The sequence below is a fragment of the Anabrus simplex genome, chromosome 11, assembly GCF_040414725.1.
Source record: "Anabrus simplex isolate iqAnaSimp1 chromosome 11, ASM4041472v1, whole genome shotgun sequence".
Lineage (NCBI taxonomy): Eukaryota > Metazoa > Arthropoda > Insecta > Orthoptera > Tettigoniidae > Anabrus > Anabrus simplex.
Window position 1 is genome coordinate 109366434 of NC_090275.1, and position 25383 is coordinate 109391816.

At 39.6% G+C, this 25383-nt stretch overlaps 1 protein-coding gene across 1 annotated transcript in view; it reads left to right on the forward strand.

Moving 5' to 3' along the window:
- LOC137502697 (general odorant-binding protein 19a-like) overlaps positions 1-25383 on the forward strand; it is a 40306-nt gene that overhangs the window by 10337 nt on the left and 4586 nt on the right. The window contains exons 2-5 of the mRNA XM_068229675.1: positions 14455-14527; positions 14618-14670; positions 23611-23646; positions 25072-25189. Of these exons, the coding sequence (XP_068085776.1) occupies positions 14479-14527; positions 14618-14670; positions 23611-23646; positions 25072-25189 (256 nt within the window). The 5' untranslated portion in view covers positions 14455-14478. The remainder of the gene's footprint in view (positions 1-14454; positions 14528-14617; positions 14671-23610; positions 23647-25071; positions 25190-25383) is intronic.

The following is a 25383-nucleotide window of genomic DNA, read 5'->3' on the forward strand; positions in this document are numbered from 1 at the left end:
GTCAACACCGATGGACTGCGGATGAATCCCTGCCAAGACTTTCTGCAATATCGCGAAAAGAGCATCCACCTCCTCGTAACCTTATTACACGGCTTATTTCAAACTGAGTAACCTGCTGATACCACCTACTTCATCTACTTTGTAAGAGTTCGACTGCTCTTCACATTAGAGAAAACCACTCAGTCGAAACGTATTTCGATATTTTGTCAGGCTCTTCTCGAAAGACTTGTTGACAAAGTTTTAATGTAGTTTGTCTCTTGGAACCCTTTAGCGAGTAGTGGTAAATATCATTTCTCGAGACAGTTACGGCCCTTTTGGGCAGCTATATGCACTATAGTACAGGGTGTATCCTTTCTTTAGTTTCCTCTCACCTTTTCCTTTCCATTTGGTCTCAATGACTCCCAGCAATGCTATATTTTTGCCAACCATAAAATCTACAATTTCTTCCACTTTTCCTGTTAGTGTCACTACATTGATCAGACAGAGGCTCCTCTATGGCCCTGGAAATAGAAGCACTCAGTAACAATGGGGCCACAAATCGAGAAACTGAAATGAAAATAAATTTGTACTCACCATCCAGAAGAGTTCTGAAGAGAGTGGGAGGAGTGAGGAGCATGCTGACCGTAATCCAAAATAGGAAGGAGAACTGGATAGGGCATAATCTAAGACACAACACCTTACTACAAGGGGCAATTGAAGATATGATAAAAGGGAAACGAGGAAGAGGGAGGAGACGATGTTATCATCATTCCTGGAGTGTTTAGATGTAATGGTATTACACCTAAGACACTACACAGGAGCATTGAAGCACTTAATCTCCACACTCTCACTTACAGAGAAGGACAAAAGAGCACCAGTCCTGGCCACTTGCCATATAGTGAGGGATTTCATTGGCATAAACCATCCACCATATATAGAGGACTAATGAAAATCGTCTACTGATGATTTTGACTATTTATGTATAATACATATCGTAGAAATGTTTGTGAAATTTATTTGTCAACAATGTAAGGATATACCGGTATGTATGGAGTATATGTGCATATGTACTAAGTAGTACTTCTTCCACGTATATTGAACGGAAGAAGCACAATAACCCAATTCTAAAATTGTGAATTATATAATAATAATAATAATAGCACGGACAGGAATTATGTGAAGAGAACAATGAAGACGAAATATGGCGAAGTGAAGGTCACAAAGCAGTTTAAATACCTGGGAGAAATTATCAGCAGCAACGGGATGGATAAAGCGGCCATGGAAAATAGAAGACTTAAGTTGGAAAGGCTAAACATTGCCACCAAAGCCATTTACAACAAAAAGAATCTCTCCATCAATGCGAAACTAAGACATTACGATGCTGTGGTAAAACCAGTGATTCTGTATGGGGTGGAAACAGCAACACTAACGAACCTGGAAAAACTACTAAAGATTGAAAGGAGAATATTGAGGATGATTTACGGCCCAAGGGTGGTAGAGGGAAACTACAGATTACGCTCAAATAAGGAGATATACAAAATAACAGAAGACCTGGAAACAACAATAAGGAAAAGACGGTTGCGATTCTATGGACACATGGTCAGAATGGATACAACAAGGTTAAATAAACAAATTTTTAATAAAATATACTACTTGAAGAGCCAGGGGGGATATGCCAAGCAGATGGAGAAAGAACTCAAGAGGTTAGGAATTGCAGATGAAGAATGTCGTGATAGAGACCAATTCAGGAAAAGACTTTCCAACATAAAAGTTCTGGTTGAAGAAAAGAAAGAGCGCAGAGGGGGAAGATGGACTGAAGAGAGAAGAGCGCAACATTCTGAAAGAATGAAGGCACTGTGGAGAAAGAGGAAGGAAGAAGGGATGATTAGAAGGAAGTGAAGTGGTATTGGCGTGGTCCTAAGTTTGGCCGGTTCGCAAGAAAGAAAGAAAGAAAGAAGAAATAATAATAATAATAATAATAATAATAATAATAATAATAATAATAATAATAATAATAATAATAATAATAATAATAATAATGAACTGGGCGAGTTGGTCGTGTGGTTAGGGGTGCGGAACTGTGAGCTTACATATGGGAAATAGTGGGTTCGAACACCGCTGTCGGCAGCCCTGAAGATGGTTTTCCGTAGTTTCCCATTTTCACACTAGGCAAATGTTGTGTCTGTACCTTAATTAAGACCACCGCCGCTTCCTTCCCATTCCTTGGCCTTTCCTATCCCATCGTCGCCATAAGACGATGCGACGTCGATGTCGACAAAGACAAAGACACCTCCGTACAGGCCATGAAGGCCCTTGGAAGAGTGGAACGTAAAGGCTTCCATCATTGTTAACCGCGGCACGTGATGGGGTAGAGTTTTTAGCTCTACGCTCGGCTGCTTTTGCCCTCAGAAATTAACCTGGTACTCATTTTTGGTGTAGGCTGAGTGAACCTCCGGGCCATATGCACCGGAAGTGGAAATCTCGTTTCTTAAATTTTTCGACTTCCTGACGGGGATTCGAACCCACGTCCTTCCGGGCGAACCGAGCACGCCTTTACCACCTCGGCCAGGCAGCCTCTGACGACGATGTCTGGGCGAATTAAAAAAAAATTGTAAAGCAGCTTATTTGAAAGAAGGAAAACGTTAGACATGTGATGGATTTCCGATATCCGAAAAGGAAGTAATGAACGAACGTACCTCATTGCGATGATCACTGCCAATAGCCAAGTGTTAATTTAAGGTAAGATCTTCATTAGGGCAATCACATAAACAGGACCACAGATCTCTTCATATGGTTATGAGGTTATTTAGGGGTAAAGATTGTGAAGGATAGGATGCCTTTGGTTAAGACCACAATTGAACACCTCCTCGCAATAAGAATATAACCAACAAATCAGGAATTTTTCAGGAGAAAATAAAATTCGGGGCTATTTAATGATTTACAGTACTTGAACCACTCGGTATGCGAGCGTGTTCATCTATTTAAATAGTACATTATCAACAAGCGTATACTGGCAATAATTAAGACACGAGTATGTTTATAAAACTCGCCATTATAGGCGAGTTGAATACGACTGTTCATTCTGACGATAATTATAACTCTATTTTTTAAATATTCATAAATATATGTCGAGATGTCGCTTGACAGTTGAGTTTTACTGAACAGAGCGTAGAGTGCATGCGCTGGGTTATTGATTTTCCGTGAGTGGATCAGAGACCTTGACAATGTCATGTGTTATCAAAGCTTTGATAGAAGGTTGTCATAACCTAGCTTTATTTCAAACAAATTGTTCATTGTACAGCTGGTAAAGTGAATTTGCGGGAATGTGCCGTGTGGTTGTGGAATATTGGAAGTAGAAAGTGAATTGATGATAATAATTGTGTTCGACATGATTGATTTTGCTATTTTTACATAAATGGTCAAACAGTTGTATTAAAATGAAAATCTGAACTCTGATTGGTGGAGAACCTGCCTGATAATGAACTTTGGACTATAATGTACCTCATTAAGATTCAGTTTTCTCGCATATAATATTTATATTTCCGCATCGTCGAGTATAAAAAATATTTCATTGTTATACCTTAAGGTATTAAAAATAATGTATGCATTGGAAAAATAATGGAAAATAATGTCTTACATTTGTACATGACAGAAGGGAAATGCTGTACATGCACTTGGAACACAAATGGTAGCAAATAATATTAGCCTAATAATAAAAATAACAACAATAACAAGAACATTGTTAAAATATTTCAAAATACAGGTGTGATTTCGTCTATGTCTTTATTTAAATGATTTAAATTATCCATTACACAAACACTGTCCGCCATCTTGACTGATGCTCCAACCTCAAAGTTCTGTAAAGCAGCTTGAAGTTCAAATGTAAGACATTAAATAACATAATAGCATAGAGGCGTGATCACACAGCCCATTTCCACTGAAATCCCACTTTTCAAAAATTTGTTGCGTACGTGTGGTACTTATTCCCGAATGTCTTCCACCAGAGTACGGTTCCACTGTATGGGACCAAGATTATTTTATTCGAGAAGTGGAAACAATCCAAAGAATTTGATCTGGGCGATTCCGTTATCACTTTAAAGCATGTTTCTTTATTTTCATGTTTAAAAGTTACTGTTTGGATTTTTCACAAGGTTTAGCATATATAATGGGAAAAATATTGAAAAAAATATCAGTTAGTAAGTTTCCAATTAAAGCTACAGTACATCATGAGTAAACATTCAACTAGTTACTACATAAAATGGATACAAATGGGTAACTAAGGTCAACAGCAAAGGTCAATTAGTAATGTTACGAATATGCTGCGATGTTTGGGTTGTGAATTCTTGGGAGTGAGGAGACGAGCTGCTCGACTAAGTGGTATGTTCCGAGTTGTCAATGTATAGATGGCGTGGCATGACGTTAGTAGACGAATAAGGTTGAGTGGTATTTTAAAAGTATTGTATTTTGTATTTATTGTCTTGTTTTATATGGCGGGACTCAGGCTATGAAGCCTGCTATTCTGTCCGACCATACATACACCTACATGAAAAGTTAAATATGCACTAAATTATCTACAATCTAATATCTTAAAGTATCAATTAAATGTTTTAATTAACCTAATCACTTAGCTATGATCTAATCCTACTAAGAAATTATTATTATTATTATTATTATTATTATTATTATTATTATTATTATTATTATTATTATTATTATTATTATTATTTATTAACCAGGTTTGACAGAGTTTCTTAAAGTGGCGGAGGTTTCACACGCTTCTAATTTCAGCAGGTAGGGAATTCCAAATTCGGCTGGCGGCGACTATAAATGATCTACTGTAGCCAGTTGAGCGGTGAATGGGAATGCTTAGTACTGCGGTGGATGATGATCTGGTAGGAATACTAGAAGGTGTTGCTAGGTAATGGAATTGTGTGGCAAGGTATTCAGGGGTGTTAAGGTTCAGTATACGATGTAAAAAGGAAAGAGTATGTAAATTTCGTCGCTCTCTTAAGCGTAGCCATGAAAGTCTATCAAATGCGGGAGAAATATGGCTAAACCTTGGTATATCTGAAATAAATTGAACGCATGCGTTATGTGCCTTTTGGAGCTTGATGGAAAGTGAGGCGTTCAGGTTACTGTATACTACGTCACAGTAGTCGAATATTGGCATTACCATACTTCCGATAAGCAGTTTTCTTACATTTGGGGTAGTAAATCTCTGAGATTCTTAAGATAATGTAAGGAATAAAACACTCGCTGACATATACCTGTTACATGATCGTTCCAACTAAGGTTTTTATCCATTATCATCCCTAAGTTTTTAACTGTGTCTTTTAATTTTAACTGAGTGCCTTTTAATGTTACTGAGTGAGTATTCACGTCTGTAAGTCGTGCGTGGGTTTTTAGGGTAGCTAAAAGAATACACTGCGATTTTTGGGCATTGATTTTTAGTGCATGGTCATCGGTCCACCTACATATTCTTCCTAGGTCGTCGTTCATATTATTTATTGCAGTCGGTAAGTCACGAGGATGTGCATGTGTATATATCTGCATGTCGTCTGCGTACACATGATATTGACAATGTTTAATTACTTGTGTTAGTCCTGAAATGAAGATCGAAAATAGGAGTGGCGCTAGCACTGACCCCTGTTGTATTCCAGTCACTAACAGATTGCCATGAAGAGAAATTTTCACCTGTAGATACACACTGCCGGCGATCAGAGAGATAGGAATACACCCAGGATAGTGTGCTTTGTGAGAAATTAAGAGCACGTAATTTTGCTATCAGTATGTCCGTGTCAACGCAGTCGAAGGCCTTACTAAGGTCTAGAAGAGTTAAACCAGTAACTTCTCCCTTATCCATAGCTACTCCTATGTCGTTTGTAACTTTAAGCAGTGCAGTAGTTGTGCTATGATTGCTTCTAAAACCAGACTGGTATTTGTCAAGAAGTATATTGTTATTTAAAAATACGGTTATTTAGCTGTGAAATATTTTCCTCAAAATTTTGGACAGAAATGTAAAATGCAAATGAATCGAAAGTCTTTGAGTTCCACGGGATTGTTGTTCTTTGGGGGTGGGTGAACAATTGCACATTTCCAAAGGGAAGGGAATATGCCGGTTATCAGTGAGGTATTAATGATGTGGGTGAGTGTTGGTAGGATTAAGTATTGCCATTTTGTAGAATTCTGTTAGTCGTCTGATCTTTTGTTGTCTCGTCAGTGTTAACGGGTCTTGTAGTAAAGTATTTGTTTAAATCATCCAGTGATAGTTTAATGTCAGCAATATGTATTTTATTTCCACCTATGCCCATTTTTGAAAGGTTTTCCGGATTGTCGTGTTTCGGGTTATTTTCTGAAAGCTTTGTCTTTCTCTGTTATTAAGTCTCGTATTTCCTGAGTCATTCATGGAGCCGCAGTGCGTTTTTCGCGTGTTTGAGCTCGCAGTTTTGTGTTTATGAACTACACTTTGTCATCTTCTTCTTCTTCTTCTTTGCGTTTAGGCCATCTGTGAGAGGCAGGCGAGCTACCATACACCGAGGGACCAATTTCATATCCAGTAGCTATTACTCAAGTTTCTTTCCAGTAGACATAACTTTAGTCTACGCCGTGCTAATCTCATTCTTGTTGCTTACGAGTATGTTACTGTAACTTTAATTTACGTGAAATCCCCTGGTTGGTTCGACCAAGGGACACTCATCAGGAAGTATCGAATGACGTGTTTCATTGGGCAATAAAAGCCTCTCCCATGGTCTGTTGGCTCAACTGACCGGAAATACGACAAGGACGGTGTGCAACATAGAAATATAATATACTGTAGCACGCTGTTTCTTGTCAGAACAGCGCAGACACGATGAAGATTCTACTGTTGTGCGTCACCATTTCCATCGGCGCTGCCACCATACTTTCAGAGAAGGTGGGTTGTTTTCCTTGTACATCAGGGACGTGGGATACCAGCACATGTTGCTTAGGGGAATGTTTTTTTTATATGTACTGGAGTGAAATGTGCACAAAGATCCTTTATTCTAAGAGACAACAGGTGGACATTGGGCCATGACTCAACCAGGACGATAGAGCAATCATCAGTGAGTCCATTATTCTCCTAGGTAACCAATACTCCTCCATTCGCCTCACATGACCCACCACCGAATCCGGTTTCTGGGTACAGCTTCATCCATCGAGTTCATTCCTAACTTGTCCTTTATCTCGTCACTCCGTATACCCTCCTTTCATTGTTCCCACCTGTTTCTACCAGCAAACATTCTCCTTACTTTCATGTCTGTTACTTCTCGCTTATGAATAAGGTATCCTGAGTCCACCGAGCTTTCACCCCCGAAAAGTAAAGTTGGTCTGAAAACAGACTGATGTAAAGATACTTTCGTCCGGGAGATGACTTCCTTCTTACAGAATCCTGATGATCGCAACTGCGAGCTCACTGCATTAGCTTTGCTACAATTTCACTTACTGTACTACGACCCTGGGAGAACACACATCCTAAATACTTGAAATTATCTGCCTGTTCCAGCTTTGTATCCCCAATCTAACATTCAGTTCACTTGTATTTCTTAGCTGTTGACATCAATTTAGTCTTAGAAAGGCCCATTTTCATACCATATTCACTACCCCTATTTTCAAGTTCCAAGATATTAGAATACAGGCTTTCGGCACAATCTGCCATTAAGACAAAGTGCTCACTACACTTGTACCTAACTGAATCCCTCCCTGCCAGTTTAAACCATTCAGCTGATGATCCATGCAAACTATGATCAATAAAGGTGAAAGATTGCAGCCGAGTCTGTAAGTACCTTGAACCAAGAACTCATTCTACCATCAATTCTCACTGCAGAATTGTCAACATACATGCCTCGACTGATTTCAATAATCCCATAGTCCCCCATCTTTCTCCTCTGTACTCTCGCATATGCTTTCTGTGGATCTAGATCTAGATTATTATTGTTATATTAGAGAAAATCGAACATCAAATACTGAGTAAAATATTCGGGCTGAAGATCCAAGATGTTATCTGGAAGCGCAAACGCTCTGAAGAACTTGATTCACTGAGCACACTATTCACTTGAGTCGCACGAAAAGGACGTATGACATACAGCACGAGTGACCAAGATTATCTTCCTTATCATCAATGGAGCCCGACAACCCAAAGTACGCTGGTTAGTAGACACCCAAGAGTATCTCATGGAAGTCAATATTGACCCACTGGCAACTACACAGAAAATCAACTCACACAAGTTCACAGTCGATAAACCGACGCGGCAAGAAATTTGAAGAGGTTTGGGAAGATAAGAACAACAAGAATACTAATGCTGACTAACGTGTATCCGTGATCTCTAGAGTGCCAAACGCAAATAATAATAATAATAATAATAATAATAATAATAATAATAATAATAATAATAATAATAATAATAATAATAATAATAATAATAATAATAATAATAATAATAATAATAAGAACTGGGTCTTCCACCGAACATCTACAAAATTATGCAACATTCTGTCCTCCTGTCAACATGCAACATTGTGCGATCATTCCTCTCGCAAGAATGAAGATCCCGTGATCTACAGTTTTGTATATACCTGTACATCAACGTTTGTATTATAATGTGTAAATAGTTTAATTATGTAAGGCACTTGGTGCATCCCGTGCCCCATTACTACCCATATTTCCTGTGGAGAAGTGTATGAATAATAATAATAATAATAATAATAATAATTATTATTATTATTATTATTATTATTATTATTATTATTATTTATTAATATTTTTATTTATAATTATTTATATTATAGTATTATTTATAATATTTATAATTAATTATTAATTATAAATGATAATAATAATAATAATGATAATCAGTCGTATTACTCATTACTGAGTTTCTCTAGAGTGTTATATGCTTCACAAAATGTCGTCATCCAACTCTATCTTCAGCTTTTCTTAGGACGTTTTGAAGAGGAAGGCCAGTTATCTTCCTAGCCTGATCTAGCCACCTGCTTGCTGTCCATCCATGTGATCTTCTGCCTTCTATTTTGCCTTCTATGATAGACTTCTCCAGGTTGTCTCCATGCCTCCTTAAGGTATGTCTAAGGCACTGAAGTGTTCTTTCACTGACACGTATAGAGAGACGTTTCTCTATCTTCAGCTCATTAATTATGGACTCATTTGCTCTCTTTCCGGTCCAAGTTACACGTAGCATTCTACGCCAACACCACACCTCAAAAGCATCGTTGTGGTCTTTTTCCTTAACGTTGACGGTCCATGTCCCACTACCGCAAAAGAACACGGAAAATACTAGTGCTTCAACCAATCGAATCTTCGTGATTTTGGATATTGCCCTGTTCTTCCAGATCTTAATTAGTTTACTCATCGCTGCACGCCCCAGGACAATAAGCCTCTTTATCTCTTTCTCGCAATTCATTAACCTACTCCAGTCCCTTTAATCGACCTGTGAGGTGCACTTGATTTCCGCTATCAATGTTCATGTGTTTGGTCTTCTTCAAATTGATTTCTAATCCATACACGAGACTTGCATCCTTTACTCTTGCAAGTAAATCTGCAAGCTCATCTTCACTCCTGGCAAGGCAAGGAGTGTGGTGTCGTGACCAAAACGCAAGTTGCTGATTTTTCGTCCAGCAATTGAGATACCACCAGACCAGCCATCAAACGCTCTCCTCATGATGTGCTCGGAGACAATACACAGCCTTGTCTTACGCCTTTGGTTGCACTGATAAAGTCTGAGGTATCACCACCCAACCTTAAGGTCGCCAAGTTACTCTAATAAAGGCCTTTCAGCAGTGATATGAGATGTGCCGGAACACCGAGTTCATCTAAACATTCCATAGTTTGTCCCACGCAACAAAGTCAAAAGCTTTTTTGCATGTACAAAGCAGATAAAGACAGGAACACAAAACTCGTGATATTTTTCAATTATTTGCCTCATATTCAGAATTTGCTCTCGTGTATATTTATCTTCCACAAAACCTGCTTGTTCCAGGGATATCTGAGGTTGTAAGAAACGCTTCAAGCGTTTATTCAGTATGTGTAGAAGGACTTTGTTTGCTATGGTTGGGTAGATAGAGCAATCCCTAATGGACACTTTCTTGTACAGGGGAATTAAGATAGAACTTGTACAGTCTTTTGGCCACTCCCCTGTTCTCCAAATCAGTGCAATACGTGGTACCTTCCTCTCCCATCTCTTTAAGCATTTCTCCTGAAACACCGTCGATACGTGGGAATTTGTTATTTTTCAAATGTTTAATTGCATTCTCTATTTTACTGAACACAATATCAGGTTCCAATTGAGGTTGTTTCATTATTTCCTGATTTAATATGTTATTTTCTTTAGAATACAGTTTTTTGCAGTATTGTTTCGACCTTTCTACAGCTTCTTTTTTAATCTCCGATGACGTTGCCATTTTCTTCGTTTATTACCCATGTGCATGGTTTAAACTCTCGGGTAATGCTGTGCAGTTTTTTGTAGAGGTCATATTACTGCTTCTGGTTTTGATGTTGTTATATGTTTTTGCACACACTGTTGAGAAAGTGTGTCCTGTCAGATCTGTAATTACGCTGTATTTCACTCCAAAATGTCTTCTTATTATCGTTGTCCTCCATGGTATGTATACCACGTTTCTTTAAAATTACTTCCCTCTTCAATTAGCAATAATGTGGTGTGTGAAATCCAGGGGTGTTTCACATTTGAAGTTCTAGTATCTGGTTTAGGAATATATGAGGAAATAATCTCTTTCATTTTCTCCTAGGTTTGCGAGACTGATTCATTCTCATTTTTATTAAATTTATGTAGCTTTGATCTTATGCTTCCTCCAAATTCTTGGAGGGTTTTCTGATCAGCAATTCGAACTCTTCCAACCGTTAACTTCTTGGTCAGTTTGAGTTTGATTCTCATTTTCATAGCGAACATAATATGACGACTGCCACAGTCTGCTCCAGGCAAGGTCTTACAGTCTAGAATGGAAGTCCACCAACGTTGTCGCACCAAGATGCAATCAATCCGATTTCTGGTCCTGTCACCTAGAGAAACCCATCTATACCTGCGTCCTGGATGATGCTGGAAGAGTGTATTACAAATGACACTGAATTCCAATAAGCTCTCACCTCGCTTATTTCTCTCACCGAGAGCGCAGTGTACAACCACGGACTTCATGTGGCTCTCCTTGTCAGCGTCTCCTTTGATTATTAACATTTCCTTGTTTGGTATTTTCTTGGTGACATGGTCTAGTAGCTCATAAAATTCGTTAACCTCGTCAATCAATCAATCAATCAATCAATCAATCAATAAATCAATACTGATCTGCATTTAGGGCAGTCGCCCAGGTGGCAGATTGTTGTTTTCCTAGCCTTTTCCTAAATGATTTCAAAGAAATTGGAAATTTATTGAACGTCACCCTTGGTAAGTTATTCCAATCCCTAACTCCCCTTCCTATAAATGAATATTTGCCCCAGTTTGTCCTCTTGAATTCTAACTTTATCTTCATATTGTGATCTTTCTTACTTTTATAAACGCCACTCAAACTTATTCGTCTACTAATGTCATTCCACGCCATCCCTCCGCTGACAGCTCGGAACATACCACTCAGATGCTGCTGACGTAGGAGCATGAACCTGAACCAAATTGATTTTACAAGGGGAAGCGTTAAACTTAATGAAGAAAATCCTATCAGAAATGGGTTAATATCCCAAGACGGTACCGGATAGTCTCTTTGAAAGGAATACAGCGACACCATTCCGGCTTTCATTCTCACACCCTGAAAAGTACACTGTATTCTCTCCGTTGGTAATGAAATGACTACATCCTTTCCAATGTGTCTGAGTCCTAGTATGCCCAAATCATGTAAGTGCATTTCTCTTTCAATAATTGCAAGCTTTCCTGCCTGTAACAGGCCAGGAATATTCCAAGTTGCAAGCTTCGTAATCGTGCGCAAGGACAATTTGCATTTATGATCTCTTTGCGAGGCTTCTCTCAATCCTGTCTCCCCCGCCCCGGGTATCCGAATGGATAACTTACTCCGGAGGCTAATTTAAGATTAAGCAAAGCCATGGTTATGCCATGGATAAATTACTGTGGTGGTTTCCCGATGCCTTCAAGTGGCCTCAGAAACCTGTATACTCACCGACTCAGTTTCCCGCCTGGGTTGGTTACCCAACCTTCCACTGACTTTCTCGGCTTAACCGGGGGCACCACGTGTAGGTAGGAAGTTGGAGAATTGAGGTGACAGAGGCTGAGGGAACTCTCTTGCTGTGTTCTTATAATCGCATATCAACCATTCTCACCCTAATTTTTTGTCAGAGTCTCAAGGTATTCGCGCGTCTCCCCAGGTTATCATCTGGGCCCAATAATAATAATAATAATAATAATAATAATAATAATAATAATAATAATAATAATAATAATAATAAAACTGGAAAGAAAAAGAAATAAACAAGACCCCAGTTGGTGTATCGTTCCAGTGTATGGGACCCACACCAAAATTATTTGGTACGTGAACTGAAAAAGATCCAAAGGAGAGCAGGAAAGGGAAAACATTATTATTATTATTATTATTATTATTATTATTATTATTATTATTACTATTATTATTATTATTATTATTATTATTATTATTATTATTATTATTATTATTATTACGGGTTCAGCTACCGTGTGCAATCATTTTAATTTGACTCCATGTAAAGCTGTTTACGTTGCAGTTTCAACGTTCCCTTTTACTTCGTCAGATGGGGAGATTAAACTCGATCTCTGTTGAGCGAACTATGACTGATCGTTAAACATCAAGTACGTCACCACAGATCTCGTACATTGAGTGTTGAATGCAATATTTTCTGCCCTTCAAAAATCCCACTAACTGGGCCTTAAAATTATGCTTCGTCTCCTGTGTTCTCCACATTCCTGACATTTGCTCCCCTATTTGGTCCTCATCTGCAAGTTCAACTACTCTGCGCTGCTCAGCTCTAAGTCTGGTTTACTCTACTGCGGAGTATTGTGCCCCCGTCTGGATGAACAGTCCTCATGTGAAGAGAACAGATGTTACAAAGAATGAGAATGATCACGGCCACGATCAGATCAACTGCAATTCAATGGCTGCCTCTACTAACCCATATTCCTCCACCCCACCTCCGTAGATGTACTTCTCTGATGAATGAATACAACATCCAGAATAATCAAAGATTGCCCATTCATGAGGATGTCCTCTACTTACATATAGACAGACTTCCCCCCATCTGCACGGCGGAGAACCTTACAGCCAGTAATTTCAACCTGACTGAGAGATGATCTAATGAATGGAGACAATATGCTCCAGCAGAATCCTTAGAAATTCCATGCATTACACAGCAGAAGGTACCTGGCTTTGAACACCCTCCGAAAGTATAGTCCAATACAAACCGGATGCGGACTAACCGTGGTGTGTGTGCAGATCTTCTGCATAAAGGGAGGAAAAAGTCATCATCCTGCTGTGACTGTGGTGCTAAGAGGCAAACTGTGAAGCATATCAGACAAGAATGCCTAGAGACGTTTCAATGGAGAAACAAGTGAACTTTTCCTGGCGACGCCACAGTCAATTACCTATGTAAATAATGTAGATATAAATCTGTAATTTATTGTACTGTTCATGTATATGCCATACGATAAATAATAAATCACAAAATTAATATATCTCAATTAAATAGTATTTGTAACGGGTATATCAGCTAGTTTGTTATATTATTAGTGTAAAATGCCCCCTCCCCAATTGGTGTATCTAATAAATAAATAAATAAATAAATAAATAAATAAATAAATAAATAAATAAATAAATAAATAAATAAATAAATAAATAAATAAATGAATAAATAAACAAATAAGTAAATAAATAAATAAATAAATAAATAAATACATAAATAAATAAAAAGGGTTTGAAATTCTAATATCGTCGGGGTCAGTAAAGAACAAGTGTTGACCAAAGGAGATCGGATAGGATAGAATAAAATGAAGAGCCTGACGCAAGTAGGTAAAAGCAATGCATGGACTCAGCTAAGGACCGGATCGATCAATCAATCAATCAATCAATCAATCAATCAATCAATCAATCAATCAATCAATCAATCAATACTGATCTGCATTTAGGGCAGTCGCCCAGGTGGCAGATTCCCTGTCTGTTGTTTTCCTAGCCTTTTCTTAAATGATCGCAAAGAAAGTGGAAATTTATTGGACATCTCCCTTGGTAAGTTGTTCCAATCCCTAACTCCCCTTCCCATAGAGGATCATTTGCTCCAATTTGCCCTCTTGAATTCCACGCCTCCATGATAAGAGTCCCTGCGGCCACTTTTAGTCGCCTCTTAAGACATTCAGGGGATACCGAGGTTGTTATTTTATTCCCCCCCCTCCACTCACAGTGGCTTGAACGCTAGAAGGCATGGCAATCTCTAAAGAAGTTATTAAATGGTGCTACTTTTTGTTTCAGGAGGAAAAGGCCCTGCAGGAAGCGATGGATGTAGTATACATCATATGCAGAGAGCAGCATAAGATCTGTGAAGGTATTCTGGAATTGATCTCTTCAAGTACAGTTTTGTATCTTTCTCGCGTTGGTCTTATTAATAAGCTAATTTCTTGTTTCTTTTTTGCAGAAGAGGAGAAGGATCTCGCGGAATGTAAGATTCCCGAAAGTAGGGATGGAAAGGTAAGTTTATAACTTACCAGCGCTGCTCCACATCATTCGCTATAAATAGGTCAGATAATTGACCTTGATATCACTGTCTTAGCCCCTTTCAGTGGTGTTATGAACATTTAAAAAGAAACCCGTTAGGGCGTGCTGCAGTTCCTACTCAAAATTCATTCATTCTGACGTCATCATGCCGTTTGTTTGGTAAAAATCTATTCATATATTCGCTTGTTTATAGCGGGCCCCGTCTTGTAGGGGTAGTGTGCCTGCCTCTCGATTCCCGGCCAGGTCAGGGATTTTTCTCTCGACCTGAGGGCTGGTTCGAGTTCTACTCAGCCTACGTGATTAGAATTGAGGAGCTATCTGACGGTGAGATAGCGGCCCCGGTCTCGAAAGCCCAGAATAACGGCCGAGAGGATGCGTCGTTCTGATCACACGACCCCTCGTAATCTACAGGCCTTCGGGCTGAGCAGCGGTTGTTGGGCAGGCCAAGGCCCTTTCAAGGGTGTTAAGTGCCGTGAGGTTTATATATTCGCTTGCTTATCCTGCAGTTCTTGATGTGAAGCTTGGTATTGTCATAGAAGGCAGTGGCAGTTCTTCTGTTGTCTTGTGAGCTCATAGTTTAGTCTCGAAGGAGCGTTTTTTGCCAGGCTGTGAACTTTCTAAGATACACGGCCTTCACTCTTTCTAGTGTAGCTAAGTTATCCTTCGACAGGTGTTCCCAGATAATGTCTAAAGCGTATATCATGATGGGGTCTGTTTGTACGAATACTTTTTTCCTTAGCAGCATTTAAGTTATTAGAATCGCTCTGCCATCTTTTGAGTATATCTGGAAGCTGGGAAAGGTTAGAGATTCAAAGAGTATCTAGCAGGAAATTGTATTCTTCCGTGATCAGAGGAAGTGGCTGCATGCAATGACATTAATAAGGTTGAAAATCACATGTGTCAGAATATTAATGAAAGTGTTAGTCGCCTAGCAACCTGCTGAGTACAGAATGTATTGCGGGTTAGGATAGGCCTTCGCATGCAATTATTGGAGTGATCATTTTATGATTCGATTTTATGATTACTCAAAGTTGGCTGGACTCCCAGCTTACAAATATTAATGACAAAATATACAATTGAAATGCAGATAATAATAATAATAATAATAATAATAATAATAATAATAATAATAATAATAATAATAATAATAATAATAATAATAAATCGAATACTGACAATGGTATATCTCACCTCTACATATAGTGCAAAGGTGTGATATATGTACTATCACAGTACTGCAAACCGCCACAACTGCGTGTACTGGGCTCCTGAAAATCCTCACGTTCACGTTGACAAGTATGATAATCTACTCGGTGTTAGTGTGTGGTGTGGTCTGTCATCGCGCGGTGTGATTGGCCCATTCCTTTTTGAAGGTACCGTAACTGCTGCGGTGTATCTTCATATGCTCTAACATCGATTTCACCCGCCATCCGAGAGTTTGCCTACTCTTGTTAAAAATCACCAAAGTGTCCACCCGATAGTCAGGGCAGGTCCAGTTTTTGCACTTTGAACTCCACCTTCTTGTTGTCTTATTCCCACTTCGCCCACATTGATGACAGCGGCAGCTATTACCTCGGCGTTTCTCGACCGGTGATCAAATTGTCAATCCAAAGAATAACTGGGCTCGTTTTCTTATATCACTGAAAATTTGATGACTTTTCGCTCTCCTTTCAACTTGAAGTTTCAGCAGCCCCCAAGCAACATTCTGTAAAAAGTCTGCCCTCTTCTCTTCCTCCTCTCTGTGGGCTTACAACATTTCAGTAAAACAACGACGATACAGAAGTGTTCGTGTAATAATAGCTAACTTACCATGCAATTTGTGGAGAATCCCATCAAGAAGAGGACAGTTTGCATTCAGTCAGCGTAAACTTACCAACGGCTAAATTTAGGCCCGTGGATTACAATGGTCCTCCAAGCTAATATACCGGCTAAAGGCAAAGCCAGTGTAGCAGTACAGCATTTGAGACACAAATGAGTGATTAAATAAGAGATCACCAGAGAGGTATACAAAGCCGTGTATGCGTAGTTGCTCAGAGTTTTAAACAACCGTTGTCGAAATCTGACTTGACGACACCTGTCATCCAACCGCCTCAAAGCAAATGCTGGAAATGTCTTCCTTACTGGGCTAAACAGGCAATGCACTGGGTGAACATGATTTAGTTCGACGACTGTAATATTTCTGGTGCTGTCGAATTGGCGCGATGGTTAGCACAGGGGGTGGGGTCGAAATAGTCAAACGCTAAAATATCAAAAATAACAAAACCAAGGATCGATAAAGCCTTACCGTCTGCTCATATATACACAAACTCCCCAATAAAATGACACTAGAACAAAATATTAAATATACGTAGCGGACTTTCGGCCTTGTCAGAAAAGGTATATATGTAGTGCCCTTTAGGTTAGTTCATGTTCACCACTTTAGATCCGACTGTGTCTGTCACTTTTCAATATTTAAATCCCTCAAGAACGACCAACTTTAAGCCCCTCTCACTTAACATGGTAAACATTGTACACGTCTACGAGCACGACACTGTCTGAGAACTCACACTGAGTCTACGTTAGTAAAACAGCTGGATTCTAGGATTGCAGGATCAAACCCGGCGTAGGTATTCGTATTTTTGATGGGCAGAATAAAGTTCATTCGACGCATGAAAAAGATCTTTGGTGACACATTTGATGTTCACCTGACAAAATTAATTTTAAATTCACGCGGATCTGGTGCATCTGGCATCCAGCGATGTAAAACTCAACATCGAAATTGACAGGCTGCAGCCTACAAGGCAGCAAATCACAATGTTATGGCGTATTAATTGTAACAGTGTCGGAGTGCATTAATGTCGCTAACTGGTTGGATAACTTTGTAATGATGTATTTTCGGACCCAAGTAGACATAACCTTTTCTTCTTCTCTGTATGAGAAAAATTCACTTCTGAAGGTATGTCATTGACTTTTGATGCACCCCGTATTTTATTTGATTAGTAAACAGTGAGGCAGCAAAAGAGGAAATGTAAAATTTTCCGGTAATATCAACTCTAGCGAAACAATGTAGGCAATAAAATTGTTAAAAATATACTTTCCCATCTTCTATATTTTAAGCATTGTTTACCGCACGAGAAATAATAACGAAAATGTTGGCTATTATTACATTTTCACAAACTTAGTGATATCTTTGGAATTCAAGGGTTTTTAAATTACGATTCCATCATCAGTGAGCTTCCCTGCCATGTTGAGTTGCGATGGTACGGTGGGGGGATCTTACAACGTAGTCATCGGTCTCTGTGGATCAGGAAGCAATGTAGAGGACTAACGAGATGAGAGGAAAAACGCGAAAGAAAGAAACGACCATTGGAAGAATGAAGGAGGACCGATTTATTGCTAATGTAATTGTGGGCGCCTTAAATAAGGAGCAAAAGACGATACCATCACTCAGCATTTACAGCTTCTGCTTCAATCTCCAACAAATAAATGTAAGTTTATTATTATCAATACCAACTTGACTTGCCTACTGCCATTTTCATTTTAATAGTGCATGTTTATTGGCATATTTTCAAGTTTTAAGAGCATATTTTCATGCATATTTCTTAGTATTTTAGGGCTTGAGCTTCCGAGCCTTAGTCATAACATAGATTCGAGTAAAGTCTGCGCATACTCGCCTCTTTTACGAGACATAACGATGACCTCGGCGTCTTGTCTCGCTCTCCTCGTCAACTTGAGTTGACGAAGTGAATGCTGGGCTGGGTCTGTACCTCAATTAAGGCGGCTACCTTCCCAGTCCTAGGCCTTTCCTGTGCTTCCGTCACCAAAAACGTTCGATGAGTTAGTTCGAAGTTAAAAATGTAGTAAATAAACAGGAGTATAAGTGTGGGAGTTCATGACCACAACTCTATACTTTTTCATACACAGGGGGCGAAATGTGAGTGTCTGTAATAAGAGTACTCGAGTATTCCAGGTAAGTATACTGCTGTTTGTAGAAAGTGAAACAATCAGAAGCAATGGTCTGAAACACGCCAAAATCAGAGGACCTGTAGGACAATGGAACCATAATAAGTGATTTAAATTGCAGAGAGATGGCGTACGCGTAGGGCCAGTAGTGGCCTTCTGTGTGTGACCGGCCAGGGCAGTGTTACGCAACGCTCAGTCAGTGCGGAGCCGTCATATGAAGTGGAAACGTGTACCTCAGTGCCACTATGCCTCGCCGACATCACAGGAGGGAATATCAGCATGTGTGTGTGTTCGAACGGGGCAGAATGATAGGGCACGGGGAGATGGGTCTGTCGTTCCGTGACATTGCGGCTCGTACAGGGTGCGCTGCTTCAACAGTGAGGCGTATGTGGAACCAGTGGAGAGAAGAGGGCCGTACACAGCGCTGACAGGGTACTGGACGACACAATGTGACCACAGCGTGAGATGACCGCCATCTTGTTCGCTTGGCCGTAACGGACAGAACAGCTTCGTCCACGATGTTGGCTCGACGTTGGAGTACTGCAACGGGTGTGAGGATGTCTGCATCGCGGTTCGACGCCGTCTTCTGAGGGCCCGACTGGTAGCACGCATTCTATTTCGCCGGCTCCCATTGACCAGCAACCACCAACGCCGTAGACTGCAATGGGCACGTGAACACCGACACTGCGTGCTGAGTGGCAAAATGTAGTGTTTTCGGATGAGTCCCGCTTCAACTTCTCCTACAGTGATGGCCGCATGCGCGTTAGACGCCGCTATGATGAACGCTATCGGGCAGACTGTATTTTTGAGCGGCATAGCGGACAAACGCCAAGTGCGATGGTTTAGGGCACAATTGCCTATAAAATACGATCTCGCCTCCTACGTCTTGAGGGCAATCTGAACACCTACTGCTACACCAGGGAGTTTTTACAGCCCGAGGCACTGTCCCTCCTGCAGGGCATTCCAGACGCCATATTGCAGCATGACAATGTCCGGCTGCATGTGGCAGGAATGTGCAAAATTTCTTCGAAGGACTACGGATACCGCTGCTTCCCTGGCCTGCCCGTTCGCCGGATATGTCACCCGTTGAACATGTCTGGGATATAGCCGGTTGGCAACTTGTTCGTGCAGGTCCTCCTGCAGCCATTGCTGATGATTTATGGACTCGCCTACAAACCTCGTGGCAGAGTATTCCCCAGCAGCATATTCAGGCGCTCTTTGATTCCATGCCACGACGTCTAGCGGCTCTGATTGCAGCGCGTGGTGCCGCTACGCCGTGCTGAATTTCCACGGTCACCGTGCATGTACAGTTCTGTAATTGTAATAATGTGGAATAAATTGCATTGTGATCCCAGTTCTCGGTCTTGCTGTTTCACTTTCAACAAACAGCAGTGTATTTTTCGTGAAAAAAAATGCAACACTCATAGAATGAAACATATTGAAAATGCAAATCCACAGCTTGTTTACAGTTTCAACCGCGTCAGGAATGAAACCAATGAAGCCCCATCCAGCGGCGACAACAGGAACTCTGCCGGGTGCCCAAGCCTGCCGCACTCCTTCAAGACAACAATTAATGTCTGGCAAATGAAATCAAATGACATTGGAGATTGTTGCTGGAACGAAAGACGACAGGAAACCCGGAGTATCTGGAGGAAAACCTGTCCCGCCTCCGGTTTGTTCAGCACAAATCTCTCATGGAGTGACCGGGTTTTGAACCTCAAACCCCAACGGTGAGAGGCTGGCGCGCAGCCACCTGAGCAACGGGGGCACTTGTAGTCTACATCCTAACTGAATTCTGTGCATACGAACTGGACGAAATAAGACGGTATTCATAAAATGCTACGTTCGTCATTTCACACCGACTATACTGCTAAATGCCACAATCCTACGTACCTGGTATTACTCAAAAGGATGTAGAATCCTAGAAAAAAGCTCTACTCATTCCCGTAAATGTAATAGTAGTGATTTACAACACGGTAATGAGAGTACGTTTAATATCTCAAGTCACGAAAACTAATCATGATTAGTCCAGGGGTCTTCCATATAAACTCAGACTGAACGCACAGTGTTTGTACTGTGCGCTACGACAGTTGCCTCAGCCGAACTTATGTCGCGCGGTCCTGTAATAGTGTATGAAATCTGAAAGATGCTGCTAGTGTCGTCCTTCCTGGCTTGTACAGGCCACTGTATCTGGTAACCACATTGTGTCTGACGCGAGTGAGTTCCGCCACTGCAATGTTTCTGATTTCATTCGTAATGTTTTCTTTCAGTTTACCCCACGAGTAAAGTCACACACTGTTAGATCGGAAAAACGAGGGGAAAATAGACCAGTACTCATCACTCTATCTACAAACACTTTAGAGATTATAAGAAGAGGATTTTCTCCTGTATGAACAGGGGCTGAAACTTGTTGAAAGCATCCTCGTGATTCTTCTTCCGTTAACTAATCGAAGAACGGAGTCATAATGTCATCTTCTTACTTCTCTCCATTTACTGCAGTCTCGAAGAAATTTGGCCCAGTTATTGGTCTTCCAGTAACAGCACACCAAACACTAATCCTCCTATCATAATGAGGGACTTCATAAACACCATTAGGATTTTCTGCACACCAATAACGAGAGTTGTGACTGTTCATACGATCATTAAGATGAAACCATGCCTCATCCGAAAAGAACACAAGCTGAGGGTCGAATAAACAGCAAAGTAACAATCACAATATCTCACTCTTGTGGCTGGATCAGCAGGTTTTAAACAGTGCGTCCGTGTAAACCTGTACAGTGTGATGTGTAACACCTAGTTGTTGTGCTAATTTTGTGAGTGATTAATTCTGTTACCGTTCAAGATTCGCACCATTGCCACCTAGGTAAAACTGTTCGTGTGCGTGCATGTATTTTATTGAACATTGAGCCAGTAGTTTCAAATGTACTTGTTTACGAATGCGTGTGTCTGTGTTTGTGAAGGTGGCATTTCATTAGGTAATTGATGAGCTGACTCGTACTTAAAATAATTTCTGCATACGAAAACATGCAATGGTAACTGCCTCACCATGTCATACTGACGACTGATGCTTGCGAGGTCGAACACTTACGTATCGGAAAGTAAAAATGGTGCTTGGAAGGTCTTAGTTTATTCTAGCTGATGTACCCGTGCTTCGCTATGGGATTCTCAGAGAGAGTGTCTTTGTGGTTTTCCTAACTGAAGTCGACATAGGTCATTACAAAAAAGTCAGTAGGAATGTAGCGATTAAAAGCAATGTCTATATATATATAATAAGAGTTTTGACTGTACATTGCTCAGAATTTAAACAGAATGGTATTTCTGTATCGGTCGTGTCTACAGTAACAAGGAAATGCACTTATTAATTTTCCGTAATTTCTCTCTGTCTGTCTGTCTGTCTGTCTGTCTGTCTGTCTGTCTGTCTGTCTGTCTGTCTGTCTGTCTGTCTGTCTGTCTGTCTGTCTGTCTGTCTGTCTGTCTGTCTGTCTGTCTGTCTGTCTGTCTGTCTGTCTGTCTGTATGTACACGCATCAGGAGAAAAACTGCTGACGGGAATTTAATGAAAATCGGTATGCAAAGTCGGGGAATAAGTCGCTGCAATCTAGGCTATAATTGTATTCAGGCTGAGAAAAATGATAGCTTAGGGGAAGACCTAAAAATTTAATTCTCAAATATTTATGTTATTAGTGGTCGTATCGATAAATACTACATAATTAAAATTATATATTATTACATTTCCGATCATTTTGTTCTTATACATTTTTACCGTACCGGCTATGATCACAGAGAGATTAATGAATTTGGATTTTTTTACTAAGTCCATATAGCGCCGAGTCACGAGAAAATGGGTAAGCAGAATTTACTGAAAATCGGCATGTAAAGTCGGAGAATAAGGAACTACAGTCTATGCTATAAATAATTTTTTAAGACGTCTTTTAAGGAGCCCCCGGACTACTCGCAGAGAAATAAAAATAATGTATATGTAGCCTAATGTCACTGGACGGAAATGATCAAAGCTGTTTTGTAGAATCATTCGAAAGAATTAATTGTTTTTTACAATTTGTCTGTAGAGGAATTGCCTCTTGGTTGCATCTAGCAGCACAGCACAGCACTGTGTTGTTAACAACAACTCTCGCAACACCGCCACAAGCTCTTCACAAAATGCAGAAAATTATTGGAAAGTAATTACAACAATCGCAATTGATACAAATATATTTTAGTTAGAAACTGCTACTTTGTTAATGAGTAGCCTAGTGCACCTGAAGTCAAATTATGAACAAATTTTGCTGAACATTTAACTTGCGACACACATTTATTGGAGAACAATGTACAATGCCAATAAGCAACTGGTGTAGTTAACTCAGTTTGGAACGCGCGCTCTCTCGCTACGCGAAGTTAATAATAGACTAGGCTTATCAATTCTGTGATTTTCAAAATTTATTTGAACAGTTTCTTTATTTAATTTTTTGGTTATCGAATAAATTATTATAACCGAGACTTCGGTATCGATTAGCGTAGTTCTGTAATAACTGAAAAAAGAAACCAATTAAACTTATGTATGAACATCTAAGTGGTGCATGGTTGGAAACTCAGCAGCTTAGACGTTAAACTGTGTACGGAGGTAGTCAAATGAACGCTATTAAACGTTATTTTTTAAATAATCTTACGATCAAGAATGATATCCTATTTTTATATGAATTGATATCATATTGCCTTAATTCTACCTGCTGTAATTACATTTATATAAGTTATTCATACGTTTTTACGTTTCTTTGATAAGTGGGGGGCCCTATTGCATTCGTTACTCTCCTGCCTGCTCTGGATTGAAAAGGGTGACCTTCTCTCGTCAAGAATAGCCATTAAAATTAATAAGAAGTATGAAATGTTTATCTTTGGCTTTGACTAAGACAGTAACAAACTGTATGCCTTTATTGTTGTTGTTGTAATGTAATAAATTTATTATTTTATCTTTCAGTGTTTCGTGGGATGTTGCTTCCAGGAAATGGCTCTGGTAAGTAAAACTACAGAGAGTCCTTTGGTACAGTACCTTGTAATTTTGTGATTCCCCGATAGATGGGTTACAGGCTTTCCTGCACTGACATGTATTAGAAAACTAGATAGTCATATAAGCTTTTATCAGTCCTCCTTGGTACAAGACGAATTATACTAGAAGGTAAATTTTATGCAGATCACAACACTCAACTTTATTGTTGTTCAAAAGCTTGTTTTGAGCATGTGTGTGGAACGCTGTGATGGTTATGATGGGATTGACCATTAGAGTCCACAATTTTAGGCAGAAATTGGTTGGAATGCAAATTTACTGCGAGGAGTTACAAGTATACCTTAGCCCGCACATCGGTTATGCTGTGAGATTTGCATGAATATTCGGGGCACGGCCTAATAAAACTCCTAGAATTTATGTTACACTCGCTGCTTTACGGCAGATACAACACTTCCTACTCAGCAAACTAGTTTTCATTCTAACTAACCTAATATTGCTTAACATTGCGGGATCTAATGATTTTCGATTTAATATGTCGCGTAGTGATGAGATCAATGTTATAAAACATCTGCAATACAAATATATTAAATGTATATCTTTCAGTTCGTGTGATTTATCTTAATTTATCTTCAACTATGTACTTCACAATGCTCTGACAATAATAATGTTATTTGTCCTGCTTCCCATTAACTACTTTTACGGTTTATGGGGGACACCGACATTTTGTCCCGTAGGAGTTCTATTAAGTACCAGTAAATGTACCCCGACACGGGGCTGACATATATCAGCACCTTCAAATACCATCGGACTGAGCTAGGATCGAACCGGCCTACTTGGGCTCAGAAAGTCAGCGCCTTAACCATCAGAACCACTCAGCCCCACCCCTCCCCCATATATACAGGAGTCGTATAAGGTGACTTTTATACTTTCAATGCATTTTCATTAAACACGTCTCTCTTAATTCAAACAGTGTATGTCTTCCCTTCATTCATCTTAAATAGTATTGTTCTGCAAGCCTGAAGAACTCGATACGCAGGAGTCATGTGGAGTGACCATGGTGGCCAGTGATTGCAGTTATTTAAATATTAATATTTTAATTGATTTAGTGTATCGCTTATCTTCGTCAGCTTTAAACAATATTTTCCAACATGCTCATAAAATAAATACAAAGGAGTCAAATAAGGTGACTCCGGTGACCTGTCAATACATTCCCCGTAATCAGATCTAAATTTGCAAGACAATATTTTGAAAGCACTTCCTTGCCCACAGTACAGAATGAGGAGTTGGGAGAACAGATTATTTCTAAAATGTGTAAACTTTGATTTTCATCACAGAGAATCGTCTATTCATTCTGTCCTACAGTCTATTCAGTGTTTGATACATCTCACTTTATTATATTCTGTTTAATAGAGACTCATTTAACACGTGTTCCAGATTACTAACGGGAAATTCAACAAGACATCCTGCCAGGACCAAGCTACGGATATATATGGAGAAGACAAGGATGAACTGGAGAGGGTGATGGGAGTTATAGACAAGTGTGAACAGGAAGGTATGATGAGCATGATTAATAATAATAATAATAATAATAATAATAATAATAATAATAATAATAATAATAATAATAATAATGAACTGCTAGTACCGGTATTCACTTTCCAATCGTAAAGTAACGAACGTTTCTTCTTAGTGCTTTTGCTTTCATATTAAACATCAGTAGTGTTTTTACGGTGTACTTGCCAGCGT